Here is a 13,409-nt window from a genome sequence, read left to right as displayed (position 1 = left end):
GGGTTTGAAGGTTATGTTATAAATGTGAGCACTGGACTGTTTGATGCCAAATGACCCAATATGAATATAAACTACAAGTTCTCTTGTTATCTGCCTTCAGCTTCTCTCCTTTGTCGTCAAATTTATGACATAGATCAATAAAATATTTTCACACGAACGGTCCTACATCAAGTGAAATCAGTCCACGAGTTCATTGTCTCTTCGAGTATATCTTACTTATCCGAGGCCTCTGTGTCGTGCGCCTCCCTCCGATCGGGCCGCTCCTCCTTGTGTTCAGAGGTGGATGAGGAGCGATGCAGGCTGCGGCGGGAGTGTTTCCTCCTCGGCTGCTCCCTCTCTGGGGGGTCACGCTCCTCATGCTCGCCAGCTCCTCCCTCAGTGTTGCTCTCCACGTAGGGGTAGGCCACCAGGTTGATGTAACCGTCGGAGTCACCTTCAAAGCACACCAGCACCACACCTGACAGGACAGAGCCAAACACAGAAAGGATATTGGGAATTATTAAAAACATTTCAGAGCAGAAGAGAAAAAACAGACTATTGAAATACTCTGAAATGCCAAAGGAGAAACATTGCATTTTTAAAGGTCAGTATTTTTTGTACCAGCGACCCACAGAAGAGTCAGGCTGAGTCCAAAACAGATCCAGTTTTATTATTTTGTTTTTATTTTTATTAATCTGTCAGAGGTATACCCTCTCCATGATGTCATAAAAACCCAAGAGTAGAAAATGTCCTCAGGAGCATTTAGAGGAGTCTAAAACCTGAACTTTTGGCTCACAGGAATTTATTGTACATACACTAATGTCAGTATTTGAAACATTGGTCAAGTTTAATGTCAATATCTATCTATCCATCTATCAAAAAAAAACATATGCATCAAGATGTGCAGAGTGCTTCTAAAATTTGATTAAACAATGATTTATGGATAAAATAAGCAGACAGTGTGTTTTTGTATAACAGATGTTCGTTTGAACATTGTTATATTTAGCTTTATAAACAGACCCAAGCATGTCATCCCTGCCAAGCCAGACACTCAATATCATCCATCTTAGTCCTAATTTAATTTAGCTGTCAGTTTGCTCATCAGTGGAGAAGCCAACCCCAAATATGAATTTCAAACTTCCCTCAACAGCACAGAGCGAGTTCTCCATCCTCAGAACACTTCACCTCCTTCTTACCCGCATCATAAGAAGTAATTTGATTTGACGGTGCCAAGCTGCAGCAGATGAAACAACCTTGACAGATACAGAAAGTCGTGCCTGGGCAGCTGTCCGTCTGTCAGTCTGTCTGCTGTTATTTCATCAGCAGGACAATGGGTAGTGGGCAGACATCCAGAGATAAATTTAGACTCCTTATGGAGCACACTTGTCATGGCACTGGGAGCCAGAACACCAGCAGGATGGACTAGTGGGAGTACAAGCCTCCGATCAACTGCAGTACAGAACCCTTGGAATACGTCCATCGTATCTCTTGTAAAGGAGCCAAGTGTGCCAAAGACGTGGATAACCGCAACAAGAACAATTTGCAGAAATCTGTGGCATGGTTGTCCTGCCACTCCGCCCACAGAGCCAATCAGCAGCAGATGAAGCAGGAATGTGTTCAGTCCATGATGGCCAGAGACAAACACCGTCAGAGCAATCATGAAATCACACACTGGTTTGGTAAATCTCATTTTCAAGCATTGAGATAAGCATTTTCACTGATGCCGTTTTAGTGTTTTCAAACCAGATGTGACAAGTGAGGGGCGAGTCTGAATGTGAAACTACATGCTCAGTGGCTAATGAGTAGTCAATCACAAGTCACAAGCCAACTGACCAGATTACGTTCACACCATAAACAAATGTCTATGAAGATTGTTTGACACTGGACAGTGACCACCTTCTCCAAAGGCCCGTTCTGGTCTGCACATGAGTCCGACGACCATGTTCACACCTGCACAAGCAGACCACATCAAGAGGGAGAACAAACCTGAGCTCAATTTAAACAGATTAAATGCCACAGGAGTGAAAAGTGGAACATTCTCTTTATAATGTTGGTGCCTTAGTGTTGGCCTGAGAGTCTTTTCTAAGCCATTCAAATATTTGGTGTCTAAGAGAGTGTGAGTGCATGGCCTGCAGTCTAAAAAGTTTCTAAAAACTGCACGCAACTAGTGCCAAAAAACACAAAACACACAAAAAAACAAAACACACAAAAAAACAAAGGCTACAGATGCGACTTAATAGTTTTAGGGGCTTATGTCTGTTAAAACAAAAAAAGACAAATCACTGCAGTTTTATAAGAACACCTTTTCCAAAGCAGGAAATGCTTGGATGATGTCTCAATTAATAAAAGAATAGTATATAATCTGACCTGACTATGAGCTCAAACCTGCTAAGAGTCAGTAAGCAGTGCTCAACTGAGACGCTGCTGTTTAGTCTCGTCTGCCTTCCTTTTGGCAGACATTTTGATATCACAGAAATGAAACTAATGCTTCATAATGAAGCCTGCGTTTCATTTGCGTTTTAGTGGTCTTTGACATTTGCTTGGGTCTGTTACTGCAGCAAAATCAAGTAGAAACAGTCAGACTCTATGCCTGGTGACGATGAGCAGAGCAGCTAAAGCTCTTCTCTTCCATTAAACATCCGTACTTCCTTCCTTCTTTCTTGTGAGTCTGCCTCTCCATTCACCACCAAACATTAGAAAATAAGGAATATAGAGCATGAGTGTTTGATGCTGAACCATTGAGGGTTTAGCTCCCTTAAAAGAGACCTCACTGCTGTGAAATCAATAAAATTCAACTGTCTTTTACTACTGGCTTATTCAGGCTAACAGGAGGTTTGGGAAATGTCACAAAGACATTAAAAGACCTTTTCAGATTTGCAGGGTACCGACTGCTAATACAGGGACTTATTTTAGATTTCCCAACTACAAACAGCAGTGCCTTAACCAAAACCTTACAGCTAGTGGTGTAGTGGTGCGGGAACTTTCAATGAGATTTTGTGTTTCTACATGCTTGTCTTTGAAACCTATAAACAATCTGCCATAGTTAATGTGACTTTACATTCACTCCATTTAATAATACAGTCTTTTCATTTTCTTTCACCACAGCAGCTTGTTAACTGATCTCATTAACTGATACCCTCATGCTGCTGTCATTGTTCGCTTCTCTCTTTATTAGGGTCTGTTCAGGTCCACTGTAATTTGGATCCTGTACAATTAGCATTCGATGGGATGTGGCTACGCCTGCTTGCCTTTGGGATCGAGTATCAGGCAGGTTTTCCATGATTCGTTTATAGATATGACAAAAAAAAAAAAATGTATGTAGGCCAAAGTGCTGAACAGCTAAAAACAACCTAATAAAGTTCTAAGATGTTTTCAAGATTAGAATTTTATTGGCCCACAAAAGATAGGCAAACTAATTTAAATTAGTCGAAACTAAAGCTGTAAAATAAATGTAGTGGAGAACACTATAAGTCCCCCTTTTAAATTTGCTTTTGTGTTGTGCAGGTATCACTATGACAGAGAGAGCAAGAGAGAGCAGTTTAACTGAATACAACTAGTTTAAGTTTTTTCTTTATAGCTTTGTTGCTGTGGATCAGAGCAGCTGGAAAATTAGGGATTTTTTTATATTTATACTTGCTGATCAGGTTACTGGAGAAAGGCCTCTAACCGGCTTTTAATCCTTTAAGTTTTAACTCTTTCTTCCATGACAACGACAACATCACTTTACCTTTAATGATGAGTTTTGACACATCAGTATATATCAATAAAGATGTGCCGACCATGGGAACAGTTTCTGGGTTTTTCCAAAGGTAGGTACATAGGCACAGACGAACCTCACTAACGTTTGATGCACACCCAGTCATTTTGTTTTATAAGCAGGCCTGAAATATGACAAAAACCTCCCACTTCATAAAAGAGGTTCAAAGGTTACTCTTCATTACTGTCAAGAGGTAAAGAGATAATAACATTTACAGCAGCAAGCACTGTTATTGTTGCTCCTGTTTTCTACCCTGGGTCGTGAGGTAGCAGCCTTGAATTTGCTGGGTGTGTCAGAGAAAAGAGGCTCCACCATTCCCATAAACTACAGGCTTTTCTCATTTCTGTAAATTGTTCCTCCTCATGTGCCCCAACCTGCAGCCTACAACCAGAACTCAATACACCATGATGACGGATGTCCTAATTCCTAAAAGCAGGGGAGGCCGGCTGGAGGAACAAAAAAAATTGAAAATGCACAGATGATCTGCCCTTCACTGTTTCTGTGTGAGGTTTATTATCGTGTTACATTGGAAATTGTTAAGAATTTAATTAAACGTGGCCCTAAATATAAACATGTCACGCACACTGTCTGATATCATAAAGTCCTCGCCATCTCCGACAGGAGAGGACTAACTCCCAAAGAGAAACGAGATACGACAGCTGCTATGTTATCAACCAGTTATTTGCACATAAGCACTCTCTTGAGTCAGTTTGCTTAACAAAACTGATTGCTCGCTGAATAGGCAAACAGCCAGACAATTAATTTACTTGTTTTATTTTAATTTTTTTTTTAAACTGGCCATTGTTTATGTCAGTTACTGCCTGCATTTAAGCACATCCCATAATGGAGCTCTAGAAGTACATCTGACTATAAACCAACAACTCCAGCTATCTCCCGCCTGCTGCTCTGGTACCTGACATCAGTGAGCAGTCACCGACCTTTATACTCTGGAGTGAACTCTTTCATCTCAGGAGGCAGGGACTCGTAGAAGCGCTGCTCTCTGCTGATGAGAGGCTTACACACCGTGTGGTCATCATAACGCATCATACTGGTGTGACCGCCCACCTGAAAACACAAACACATGCAGAACACATACATAAAAAGAGCTAAAAGGCAAAACAAAAAGCTAAATGTCTTAACAAAGAGACAATATTTACAACTGTTGCCTCTTTACAAGAATATTAAAAAAATTATTATTATACCACAATTATACCAGTAAGTGCTTTAAATTTACATGTAGTATGAACAACCTCTTAATATTTATGTTTCTGAATGTTTGGCAGTTTTCCTAATGCAAACGTTCCTTTTTTAGATGAAGACTTTTCACTGTCACCCACTGTTAGCACTCACCTGGTGTATAAAAGGCTCCAGTGGAACGCCTCCTGCTCGTGGTCGTAGTGAAGCCCCTCCCCCTGTGCCCGCCCCCTGTAGCTTGCTGTCCATGTTGTTGGTGTGAGGGAGGCACATGGCTCCTGGCGGACGCACCGCGCCTCCTCCTGTAGATAAGAGGGAGATTTAACCACAAGGAAACAGCCGAAAAGTCCTGAACTCCTGCTGTAGTTTCAATACTGATAAAGCGAATTAATTTATCTTTGGAGTAATAAAGTTTAATATTGCACTATATTGAATACTGAACTCCACATTTTAAAAAAAAGTCATGTTTTGCATATAAAAATGAGTTCCTTGTGATTTTTTCAGGACTGTCTCAGTAAAACCTAAAATGAAACTGCTTTGTGGAAAATCTGTACTTCATGTCCATCAGTTTGTACAGTTTGTACATGTTTCATTAAGTCTACTGCTTTTGTTATACCGAGGAATTCCTGACTCAGAATTAGCCTTCAGAGGTGACTCCACATAACAGTAAATGCAACTGTGTTATTTGACAGAAGCTTTGTAATTGGTAACTCACAAAACAAACATTCTACATGATAAAACTCATGTAGTTTTCTTTGGCAGAGAAGATGTTTCACTACCAGTATTTTACACAAGTTATAGGGTAAAAATACACATCTGCATAGTTGCATTTAAAATTACAAAGTTAAGTTTTAGAGTCATTCTTGTCAGCCAAAACCTTTCACAATTTTCTCACCTGGACAAGCCTTTTAATATCTGGCATCTGGCAAACTGGCCGTTTATGAGCTTATTAATTTTATTTTGTGGGGTGACCAGAACAACAACAACAAAAAAACATTCTCTTATAGTGTGCATTGTTACAGCATGTCCTTTCACCCTCTGTGGGAAGCCTGTCTCCCCTCTCAGAAAGCTGACAGATCGAAAGTGAGGTAACATTAGTTAATTACATAACAAGCACAAACCTCTAAAGAGCTGACTATGAACCATTAGTTTAACTCTGAACAACACGCTTTAGCCTCAGCTGTCTCTGGGCTGTGAGTTTATACGTGAATATAGCCAAGACTTGAAGTGACAGGAAATTTCAGTCACACAACCTCTTTGTTATAAAATCAAAGGTTTGGCAGGAAAGAAAGGCAAGTTAGAAAATGACTTGAAGGTAAAGACTGATTTACTTTAGATTTATTGTCAATTTGGCTGCATAAAAACACCATTGAATAGAGGGCATAAAGCAGGACAGACACAAACCTATTTAATGTTTGCTGCATACCACTCATAAACTAAACACAAAACAGTTTCCTCATTGTTATGGGGAGACTGTTATTGGAAATTAAAGTGTGCATGATATGGACCAGCACTGATCCTGAAATATAAAGATGTGCAACACACAAGAGAATGTTGACAACTATGCATTAAAACTACAAGTAAAAAAGAACAAAAAAAAATTGTAATCAGAATAAAAGTTAAATCTAGCAAATACCAGAACACTGCAGCTGATCCAGCACCTGTGCAAAACATACTGGCTGTGGATGGGAGGAGAGCTGACTGCTAGAAGCTAGAAAACATCTGTGGAGTGGCTGAAGTTTTTTTTTTTTTTCTTGAGGGGAGGGGGGGGAGGTTAAATTATCATCATCATCATCATCATCAGTAGCAGCAGCAGAAGTAGTAGTAGTAGTAGTATTTAAATTGATTTGAAGGGTGCCAAAATGTAAAAACAGCCCATAAATATTAAAGAACTGATAATAAAGGGCAAAGAACAAGAAACAAGACCAGATTTAAGACAGGTGGGAGGAGTTTAGAAATGTCATTGTAATGACCTGAATGAATAATACGTCCATCTTACACCATTTATAAACAAAAATAGCTACACACGCTGACGAGTTGGAGAAAGATGAGGATATCCCAAAGCTTGCTGCTGTATTTTTCTTCAGCAGTTAGGAAAAGTGTGGAGAGGACTGACTAGAGTTGGAGTTGGGCTTGTGCTGCAGTTATTGTTTAAAAGTGTTAAGTAGGGATGGGTATCGTTTAGGTTTTATCCGATACCGGTGCCAAACCGGTACTTTTGAAACGGTGCCAGTGCTTAAACGGTGCTCAAACCGGTGCTTAAAGAATGGAGAACACAAACTTTTTCCAAAAACCTCTCATGTTCAGCTGTTTTTTTGTAAAAAGATAACAATGTTAGCCTTTTCTGCAGCCATGGGGAATATATGGTATAATTCTTGGCTGGAAGCAGTGCTTAAACAATGAAAAAAAAACACAAACTTTGTCCAAAAACCTCTCATGTTTAACTGTTTTCCACTTTTTCTTTGGTCATTTTAGCCTTTTTGGCCAGGGTGAAGGGAGTATCTGCCATCAAACAAGAAGACAGACGCATGTAGCTATGATGATGTTTGCTAGTTCACCTTACATGCGTTAATTTAATAACATGGTTAGCCTACTCGACATAAATTACACACGAACAACATTAAGCTACTCACGCAGAGAAGAACGGCTGCTGCTGCCATCATCATCCGTCATCATTTCTGCTACACTGGCAGGGCTAGAGGCCAGGACTCTACTCTTTGGGTTTTTGGGGGATGTTGCTAACTCCGGGTCCGATAACAGGCACCACACCCGCAGTAGATGTGCACGGTGTGAGGTCTTGCAGCAAGCTATCAAATACGGCGCATTTCTCGGCTTTTAAAAAAACCGCTATGCGTCGCCAGGTGTTTCATCAGATTTGAGGTGTTACCTCCTTTGCACAGTATCACCTTAAAGCACTTGTTGCAGGCTGCTGAGTTTGCATCTTTTGCTGTGAAGTACAGCCAGACTTTTGACCGCTTCGCCTTGGGCATTTTTAATCTGTAGCTCTGCTCTAAAAGAACGTACGTACCTGGGCCCGCCTACTATCCTCGGAAACGTAAAATGATTGGCTAGAATCTAAAGTGTATGACATCTCAGGAAAAAAAAAGCACCGAAATAAAGCACCGAAATGTGCGCTGCTTTTCGGTCTGGTTACTACCGTTTATGTCAGAACCGGTGCCATCATGGCACCGGATACCGGTACCCATCCCTAGTCTTAAGATTTATTGGGAAGAGCCCATAACTCCAATACTCAAATAAAGATAAGCAACAAATTCACATTCCTTTGCATCTTTGCCAGTGCTACCCCTCAGCGTTCTAGTAGATACACCTATGGTATCAATTTGAAAATCCTCCAGTTATTGCAGTCACAAGATTTTAAGAACACCTTCCTCGTTTCCTTTGACCTTGAGGCCAAGGTCTCTGAGATTTGAATGTCCGAGATTTGTAGTAGATGGACCTATGGTATTGGCCACTTGGTTATGGCGTTCCATGTATGCCCTGCCTGCTAGCATCTTGCACCCTGCTGTTATGTGCTGGATTGTCTCAGGGGCATCTTTACACAGCCTGCACCTGGGGTCTTGCCTGGTGTGATAGACCCCAGCCTCTATGGATCTTTTACTCAGAGCTTGTTCTTGTGCTGCCATGATTAGTGCCTCTGTGCTGTCTTTCAGTCCAGCTTTGTCCAGCCACTGGTAGGATTTCTGGATATCAGCCACCTCCTCTATCTGCCGGTGGTACATACCGTGCAGGGGCCTGTCCTTCCATGATGGTTCCTCGTCTCCCTCCTCTTTCTTGGGTTTCTGCTGCCTGAGGTATTCACTGAGCACTCGGTCAGTTGGGGCCATCTTCCCAATGTATTCTTGGATGTTCGTTGTCTCATCCTGGACTGTGGTGCTGACACTCACCAGTCCCCGGCCCCCTTCCTTCCGCTTAGCGTACAGCCTCAGGGTGCTGGACTTGGGGTGAAACCCTCCATGCATGGTAAGGAGCTTTCTTGTCTTGATGTCAGTGGCTTCTATCTCCTCCTTTGGCCAACTTATTACCCCAGCAGGGTATCTGATCACGGGCAGGGCGTAGGTGTTGATGGCCCGGATCTTGTTCTTACCGTTCAGCTGACTCCTCAGGACTTGCCTGACCCTCTGCAGGTACTTGGTGGTTGTAGCTTTCCTAGCTGCCTCTTCAGGGTTCCCATTCGCCTGCGGGATCCCCAGGTACTTGTAACAGTCCTCTATGTCTGCAATGTTGCCTTCTGGTAGCTCGATCCCCTCAGTTCTGACTACCTTCCCTCTCTTTGTTATCATCCGACTACACTTCTCCAGCCCGAATGACATCCCGATGTCATTGCTGTATATCCTGGTAGTGTGGATCAGTGAATCGATGTCTCATTCACTCTTGGCATACAGCTTGATGTCATCCATGTACAGGAGGTGGCTGACAACTGCTCCGTTCTGTAGTCGATATCCGTAGCCAGTCTTGTCAATGATCTCACTGAGGGGGTTTAGGCCTATGCAGAACAACAGTGGGGACAGAGCATCTCCTTGGTAGATCCTGCACTTGATGATTGAGATATATATATATATATATATATATATAGATATATAGATATATATATATATATATATATATATATAGATATATATATATATATATATATATATATATAGTATCAACTCCATTAACTTTGCCAAGAGGACTGTCTGAGCAACAGCTACCTCAAATCAATTTAGAGAAGGACCCAGTCTCCATAAATTTATTATAAACATGTAACAAAGTTTAATATAAAATGTTAAGAACATAACACCATAAAAGCAGCAGGTTTGGTTAAAATGTTGGGTAATACATCGGCTCTGATATCAAACTTTGAGACTGATGGGCTCCTAATAGAAGGGGTTTTTGCAGAGAGAGCCGAGTAATAGGCGGATAATTCAGTAATTAGATCCTTCGGTGATTACATTGGTGTGGTTTAACTGGTTGCTAGGGTAACACAGTGAACCATAACACTGGAAAAAAGGTTTAATAAACCTTCATTAACTCAGACAGCCGTGGCAAATAGCCAAGAGAGACACCCACCTCTTGTCCTTGCTGTTTACATGAACATCAGGGGCCACATTTATACTGAAACCGTCTGAATGGGCTAAAACGTTTTAGTCATTTCTACTGTGGTATACGTTTGTGATTTTTATTTTTAAATGGTTCACATTTTCTTTGTTGTGAATTTTTCAGTCTACACTGGTGAATTCATCTTCACAACTCTCAGGCTAATAGAGGCAAAAACAAGGAAGTGGTTTTGATGAGATGTCTGCTTTGGTGCACAGAGAGGAAACTGAACTACAGGTGTGAATGCTAAAAACTCATCCTTTGATTGTACCCTGGGCATGGGCTCGGGTGTGCGGGGACGGGGGGGCGCAGGGCACCACAGGCTGCTGGGAACGCACGCCGGCCCCGGGGGGAGGCGGCGCCAGACCGAAAAACCACCTCGCAAAGCCTCCAATCAGAGTGCTCCAATCCACTGCCGGCACCACGGAGATCCAATCAGGACACGGGGCTGGGGGGCAGAGATGGGGGGACGACAGGGAAAGCAGGGTGTCAGTTAGGCAGGGTCACCACTTCCTGAAAAGACAGGAAATGACACAATGTCAGATGTAATAGTTTAGCATTCATTTAAGGTGTACAGTGTTATTTTGTGTGGGGAGAATTGGCTTTCTTTAATGTGATGACTCAAAACTGTTAGCGACAGTTCTCTTCAAATATTTCACTTCTTCACATCATTTCTGTGACTGATAAAAACATGACATCAGCTCTAATGGGTCAGAAGCTGGGCTGTCAACTTGCACAATATACTTTTTCACTGGCCCCGGCTCATCAGCTTTTGTCACACCCTATGAATAGCTTTTATATCTTTAAACGTGGAGTTCATTGGAAGTGGAGGACTGGGAGTATCCTTCTAGGAAGACGAAAAAAGAAAAAAAAATCCCATAAACAATGTATTAGATTGTTCTTGAGGAAATAAAAACCCCAATGTTCTCATTTTCAACAACTCCAATCAAGTGAATCTGAACTCGCCTTATAAAACAGCATTTCCTGGACAAGCTGCCACAAACAGTTGACATCAAATGCTTCAGCACATCAGCTTCCACCAAACTGTCACACACACGACGCACGCACGCACGCACGCACGCGTTTTATGTCTCAATGAGTAGGATAAGAAAAATCCTGTTAATAACATTGTACTTTAAGTTTTATTACTGGCTATAGAAACCATGTACATCATACTGCTAAGTGGTCATCTCATATATCTGCAGACCTTCCAGTCAGTTGTTTTTTGTTGTTTTTAATCTATAAATCTCTGCTTAGCTGGGTTATTTCTTATCTGTTTCTATATGTGTAAACACCACAACAACTAGTATAGCCTACACTCTCACATTATTATATGAATGTTTGTCTCCAGAGTCACAACGGAATAATCCTAAAATAATCTACAAAAGCAGATGAAATTATCAGAATTGGTTATGATGGGGGGAGATTAAGTCAATTTTACAGGAGAGCAAGAGACTAGCTCTTTTGGTCAGTGTGAATGCTTTGATGTCTCTCTCATAATGATCTGTTACTGAATATGATTCACAGACTTGCGTTCACTTATCTGTACCGAATATCAGTTTTATTTGTTTCTTGACTTATTACATTGTTATGTTTTTTATTTGTTGTCGTTTCTGCTGCCCTCTTGGCCAGATTTCTCTTGAAAAACAGATTTTTAATCTGAGTGAGACATGGATTTTTTTTTTTAAGTATAATAAATACAAATATATAATGGGCATCTCCTGTGGCATTTTCCATAATTATTTCTTCACTTCTGAACCTTTTCTGTCCGGAGGTTTAAGTATTGACACGATAAAGTCCATTTACTGAAGGATCATCCCCAAAAAGAACATCTCTGTTTAAATACCGTACTGATCCTTAAGTGCTCCACACTAATACATTATGTACATTATGATTGAGGATTATTTTCTCATTCACAAAAACATTGTTCAGTAGAATAAAATAAAATCAAAGGCTTATTTTTCTAAACAAAGACTTTTAAATCCATGACGTGACAAGATGTGACCGTTAGTACTTTAAAATGTAGCTCTCATCTTTTTTTTTACTGTTATGTGAAGCAAAGCAAAAAGACCACAAAACAAAAACAAAACAAAAAAACAAACAAACAAAAAGAAAACCTAACGTCTGTTCTGGCTCAAAAAAATTACAGTAAAATAGTCTGTGTTATCTAGTTTTAACAGAGATCAATACATTTTCCTGTTAAGGCCATTTAAAACAAAACAAAAAACAAAACAACCCAGTTGATTCTGGGGGTAGCAGAATCAGGGGGAACTTTTGTTTCAGATTTAAATGATTAATGCTGATACGGTTTAATTTTATTCTTAGGATGTTAGAGGCAAGATTGGGATGATCTGCAGGCCAGTTCTGCCCCTCAGACCTTTTTTGCACTATACCACATGTTCTATAGCACCAGGAGACTGAAAAGGTGGTGTATAATCATTGCACATAATGATGGTGTCTATAATAAAATCAGCAGAATAATCAATTAAAAAATAAAAAATAAAACTGCCGCTTGCAGCCCTGTGCAGACATTCAGCTCAATACATGAGAGCCTGTGAGAGAAACGTGGATGCTGCCAGTAACGATAAACACCAGTTTGGATATATGCAATTACAGCATAAACACAGCTTTAACAGTACAAAACCAGACTTTGTTTTTAACCACCACGATAAAAGTACTGTTCATAAACATGTCAGAGGTTAAACTACTGTTCAGGATCCAGCGTCAGTCTGAGAGGCATTTATTGTGACTTTATCATAACTTCATTTAACAAAACAGAAGAGGGAAAAGCTACAAACGAGATGTTTGAGTAAAAAGCTACAGACACCCGGCGATTACCAAAAATCCTGAAAAACTCAAACATCTAACATGTCATCAAGGTAAGAAATACCTTCAGCTTAAAACACAGTCGCATTGGGCCCACATCACAGGAGTGGATCACGACCGCTCACCACACAGCGCACAAATTTAACCACGATGGGACAGCCTGTTCTCAAGTCACGATCCAACCTCGACCAAGCGTGAGCTTCAGATACAGGCTGGAGTGCACAGCCACACACACAGAAACCCTCACACAAAGCCTTACACACACAGAGTGTAAACAGTGTTTCCCATGAGCAATGAATTCTAACATTAGAAGCAAAACACAAACATCAGGCCACATCTGTTCTGTCCTGGGATTGGTGAACTTGTCCTGATGATTCAAATCTAACTTTCCACTGCTACAATCCAACAGTTTGAAAAGAAAACATCAAATAATCCTAACTTTGAATTTTCCAAAGTTGTCATTCAAGATGCTTTAGATTTATTTGGTCCAAAAAATGTGACTACTTTTTTAATAGCATAACTAAATTGCTACATTACTTCAGCGTGCAAAAGTAAC

At 40.7% G+C, this 13,409-nt stretch overlaps 1 protein-coding gene across 2 annotated transcripts in view; it reads right to left on the bottom strand.

Annotated features, from left to right (window-relative positions):
- The window catches only part of ip6k1 (inositol hexakisphosphate kinase 1), a 38,017-nt gene that overhangs the window by 7,505 nt on the left and 17,103 nt on the right, over window positions 1-13,409 (bottom strand). Inside the window, exons 2-5 of one of the 2 annotated variants that reach the window (XM_085158652.1) lie at window positions 10,299-10,475; window positions 5,087-5,232; window positions 4,675-4,801; window positions 217-457 (exon numbers count right to left, since the gene is read on the bottom strand). In XM_085158652.1, the coding sequence (XP_085014778.1) occupies window positions 217-457; window positions 4,675-4,801; window positions 5,087-5,203 (485 nt within the window). In that variant the 5' untranslated portion in view covers window positions 5,204-5,232; window positions 10,299-10,475. Of the gene's footprint in view, window positions 1-216; window positions 458-4,674; window positions 4,802-5,086; window positions 5,233-10,298; window positions 10,529-13,409 lie in introns of those variants that run through there. The other variant, XM_085158653.1, reaches the window with a different exon arrangement.

The sequence above is a fragment of the Neolamprologus multifasciatus genome, chromosome 5 (assembly GCF_963576455.1).
Source record: "Neolamprologus multifasciatus chromosome 5, fNeoMul1.2, whole genome shotgun sequence".
Classification (NCBI taxonomy): Eukaryota; Metazoa; Chordata; class Actinopteri; order Cichliformes; family Cichlidae; genus Neolamprologus; species Neolamprologus multifasciatus.
This window is presented reverse-complemented; position numbering and strand designations above follow the sequence as displayed.